This window comes from Haplochromis burtoni, unplaced genomic scaffold, assembly GCF_018398535.1.
Source record: "Haplochromis burtoni strain Fernald_Lab_line unplaced genomic scaffold, NCSU_Asbu1 Contig_320, whole genome shotgun sequence".
NCBI classification, from domain to species: Eukaryota; Metazoa; Chordata; class Actinopteri; order Cichliformes; family Cichlidae; genus Haplochromis; species Haplochromis burtoni.
In genome coordinates, this window is record NW_024582681.1 from 293008 (window position 1) to 297477 (window position 4470).

At 41.6% G+C, this 4470-nt stretch overlaps 1 protein-coding gene across 4 annotated transcripts in view; it reads right to left on the reverse strand.

Moving 5' to 3' along the window:
• epb41l4a (erythrocyte membrane protein band 4.1 like 4A) overlaps positions 1-4456 on the reverse strand; it is an 11201-nt gene extending 6745 nt beyond the window's left edge. For 3 of the 4 annotated variants that reach the window (XM_042228363.1, XM_042228364.1, XM_042228362.1), the window contains exons 1-12: positions 4151-4456; positions 3894-3993; positions 2768-2872; positions 2648-2693; positions 2471-2549; positions 2138-2235; positions 1496-1577; positions 1199-1286; positions 1029-1117; positions 713-776; positions 504-595; positions 53-97 (exon numbers count right to left, since the gene is read on the reverse strand). In XM_042228363.1, coding sequence (XP_042084297.1) covers positions 53-97; positions 504-595; positions 713-776; positions 1029-1117; positions 1199-1286; positions 1496-1577; positions 2138-2235; positions 2471-2549; positions 2648-2693; positions 2768-2872; positions 3894-3993; positions 4151-4248 — 986 coding nt within the window. In that variant the 5' untranslated portion in view covers positions 4249-4456. The remainder of the gene's footprint in view (positions 1-52; positions 98-503; positions 596-712; positions 777-1028; positions 1118-1198; positions 1287-1495; positions 1578-2137; positions 2236-2470; positions 2550-2647; positions 2694-2767; positions 2873-3893; positions 3994-4150) is intronic. The other variant, XM_042228365.1, reaches the window with a different exon arrangement.
• Between the last annotated feature and the right edge of the window lie 14 nt (positions 4457-4470).

A 4470-nucleotide genomic window follows, 5' to 3' on the forward strand; every position in this document is an offset into this window, starting at 1 on the left:
GTGTGTGTGTGTGTGTGTGTGTGTGTGTGTGTGTGTGTGTGTGTGTGCTTACCTATTGTGGTTCAGTTTGTGTGTTAAAAGGTTTATCTCTGACATCCTGAAAACAAAAAAAATTTGAGTTCTGCGTGAGTGCGTGTCTGTGTCTTTCTGTGCACGTGTATCTGTGTGTGTGTCTGTATGTGTATGTGTGTGTTTGTCTCTTTTTTTCTCCTCATGGATCTGTGTGATGTCACAGAGTGCAGGTATCCTTATTTTTTTCACTATTTTCAGGTTTTCTGACACATGTGAAATGGGTAAAGGCAGGCTCATGGGGTGATTTGAGAAGAGGGAAAGGTGGAGCCTACGAGAACCAGGTTTAGTTTATGGAAGCCAGATGAGCCAATCAGAAGAAACCAGGAGAAGCTGAAACCTTTTGTTTCAGAATCAGATACAAAGTGTGCAGAGCTGAATACCTGGAGAAAGTGAGCAGATTAAATATCATCACAGAGGCCGGTGTGCATTACCTGAAGAAGGTGTGATGTTCAACGCAACACTTCCACAAATGTTTGCAGTTGCAGCAGTCGGATGTTTGGAAGAAGAACGATGTCTCTGAACCCTGAAAGCCATGCAGTTTCTTTTATAAATAACGTTTTTGCATTTTTAAAAAATATATTTTTTATCTAATGATCACTGTTAGCATTAGCTTAGCATTAGTCAGCCAATAGGAACTCACATTTCTGCCTGACACTCTGAGCTCGAACTTCTCGTCTTTGTAGTGAAGTTTGGTGATTCGCTGCCTGCAAAAGACAGCAGGCTGAGGGTCACATGACTGAGGTCATATATTTCTGTTTCCTCTTGTTTTGGCCCCGCCCCCTCCTTGCTGCCCCCCTTAGCTGTTAATCCTCCTGACCATGACTCATTGTCTTCATCTCAGAGAAATGTTAACACACATTTAAACTGATCAATACGTATCATTAAATATTAACACTGATATGAACCTTCTGTTTGGGTCATATCACTGTGATGTCATCCAGGCGTTTTTAACCTACCACAGATATTTTCCCACCAGCTCTTTGTTCTTGAAGATGACCACTCCTACTGGTGTTGGACCCAGGAAGTACTCGGTGTGGTTCTCCCCCTGCACAAAGTCATGGTGTCAGCACGGATCAGTGATTGATCGGCTGAAGTTCTTGTATTGATCAGTGATCAAAAGGCTTACATAGGCGGCGAACAGAGAGACGCCGTACATCTGCAGAGAGCTGCAGACAGACAGGAAGTGGCGCTGAGCCTCAGAGCGAGGGACGCCACTGCACAGCAAGAGAAAGAATCAATCAATCATTCAATCAATCAAAGTGATTTCTTTTGTTAGTGTGCAGCTCCATCTTTTGTCGTGTATTGATTATTGATCATTTTTTAAAAATATTTTTGATGGTGGCAGAACAAAATAAAATATGCGATCAGGTCATGTGATTACAGAAACAAGACCTTTAACAGCATGGCATCATTTCCTGTGTACCTGAGCGTTTTGCGGATGAGTTGAACTTCCTGCGTCTCCTCAGCATCTGATGTGTTGTCCTCACTCTGGTTGCCTCGATCCGCTGAAACAAACATGGGAGATCAATAATGAACTTACTGACTGTTGAAGAAGTCACACATATGAACAGGTGTACAGAATTATTTTGATGTCACAAGTCATACACGAGAAAAAACATATTCTGAGCAAATATTTCATTTTACTCATTTCATTTGCAAAAGTGCTCTGACGTTTTCGGAGACGTGCAGAATCAAATTCAAAGCCTTTTCTTTACACATATGCAGGTGTTACATTCTCTAATATGTATTATATATGGTTAAAATACATCAAATGCAGTAAGTATACACGTTTCATAAAAAGTCTGTAACTTTCTTATTGGCTTTAGCCCACATAATTAAACATACAAGTCGATCTTGAGTTTCACACTCTTTTTATTAGAAATAATCAAATTGTTACATTCTTAAATTGACACAAAATGTCAGAAATCTTCTCTGTCAGGAACACATTTTCTATATGTATATGCAGCTCAAACTTATGCACAAAGAATGTAATGTAATGCCTGTATTATCTTTTTTTCATTTGTGACTTATGATAGAAAAATAATTCCATACATTTTCTTCTCACCCTGCAGCATCAGAGCGCACAGCTGAGCTCTGAGGTGGCCGGAGCATGGCAGGCGACCTCGACGTACATCCTGACAAAGTTGGAGGTAAAATTGACGCCTGACACAGGAAACACATGAGTTTCACCAAGGGTATTTAAAAAGCAGATGAAATTATGGTGGCTTAGTCATGCCAGAGGGCCACATAAGGCCACCCATGTTGGGGAGGGGGGACCTTTAAGGGCACCCGTGGCAGATGGCCATATAAGGCCACCTTTGATGAGGTGGCAGGCTTGTTGAGACAGATATGATGCGTTTAGTGTTTCATGGATTTGTTAGGTTGCACTGAAACATACCGGGTTGTTTCCTCGTTCAGCTTCGATGGATCTTCAATGTAAAATTTGACTCCAAAGTAGAAAATGTACGGCGGCCCAGCTGGAACAAAAAATGAGAAATGTGCTGTTTGAGAATCTGAGGATAAATCAATAAGACAGATCAGTTATGTTACTGATGAATTTCATGTTGCAGCTCACCGAGCTCCTTGTGCTGTGACAGAGTCTTTGAAGGATCCAACCAGAGCTGAAAGAAACACAAACAGTAACTGCTGCTGCTCCTGAGCGCGCTCAGTTTGGACTTCTTGTTTGTGTTCTCACCGTCTGCTGCCAGTTGTCACAGAACTTTAAACCGAAGAACTCAACCTCGACCACGCCTAGCTCAGCGAACACCAGCTGCAAGACGGAGGCCGCCTTGGATGATCTCTGAGGACAATACACTGCGTCACCTTCGGAGCTTTCATCACTCACAGAGACAGGATGCTGAAGAACTTATCAGATCTATCAAACCTATCAATTCAGTTCAATTCATCCATTCATTCTCTTCCACTTAGCCTTATCGGGTCATGGGGGGATGGAGCCTATGCAAGCCACTATAAGCAAGAGGTAGGGTGAAGGTCAAGTTTATTTATATAGCACCTTTCAAACAGCCGATGCTGCACAAAGTGCTTAACAATATAAAAATGGCATTAAAAAGCAACAATGTAATACAATAATAATAATATAAAACAATAATAGGACAGTAAAAGAATTAAAACAATAACTACAATTATTAAAATAAGACCAAAATACTTGGGTCATAGTGTGTTAAAAGCCAGGGCATAAAATGTGTCTTTAGTACTGATTTAAATTGCTCCAAAGTCTGGGACCTGCCACGGAGAAGGCTCTATCGCCATGAGATTTGAGATAAGTCCGTGGGATGGACAGTATTATTGCCAGACCCTGTAGACCCTGTATTGACAGCCTGACGCAGTGCTAATTTAACACAGAGAAACAGACAACCATTCACACCTATGGGCAATTTAGATTCACCAGTTAACCTTACCCCACTAACTGCTTTTCTTTGCACTGTAGGAGGAAGCTGTAGAACCTGGAGAGAACATGCAGACTCCACACAGAAAAGCCGGCAAGGCTGAACTCAAGAGCTTCTCGCTGTCAGGCAACAGTTCTAACCATTGTATTACCGTTCCGCCCAATCAGTTCAATGCAACAATATATAAATATATAAACCACCACAACAATATATATTGTAAGGTAAAGACCCCACAATAATACACAGCTATCAAACCTGTCAGGTTTTCTATTTTTTACTGCCACTAAAATCAAAGTTCATAACAGGAAGTTCTTAATAATGATCTTTCAAAGTCAGTCCCCTCTAACTGCATAGAGGTTTGATGGAGGCCACAGAGTGGTGAGAGGAAATGGCCAACGGGAAGTCGGCACTGACCTTGATGCCCTGTTCGACCGTCAGTGACAGCTTTCTGTTGTCCAATAGAAGCACTTCTCCGTAAAACTCCTCCCGGTTGCCCCGGAAACAGGCCATTGTCCTGTCATGAGCAGAGTTACAGCCTGATGAAGATAAAGGTGGCAGCTACAGAGTGATGGTGATGATGAGCATGACATCTGAAGCACCTCAGATACAAACCACAGAATCAAACTGAGCCCTGAATGATGGGAAATAGAGTCACCAGCTTCTCTGCTCACCTGCTGCTGATCCTCCTCTTCCTCTCCTCCTCTGGTCCTTTGTCAAAGTCTGCTCTCCTTCTTCTCTGGTTTCTCTGGGTTTGTTGCTGTGTTACCATAGAGATAACTCCTCCCCCTCTCCTCTGATTTCCATTTTGCTTTGTTTCCCTTTAAAAAAAACTTCAACAAATAATTCCAAAAAGCAGGTGTGTGTACAGAATAATTTGAAACAGAATTTTATATACAATCGACACAAATTTTAAGTTTCACTGATGATCAGTTTTTATGCTCAATTTATCACAAATTTAACTTCTTACTGAGGCTCAGTCAGCTAATTTCCT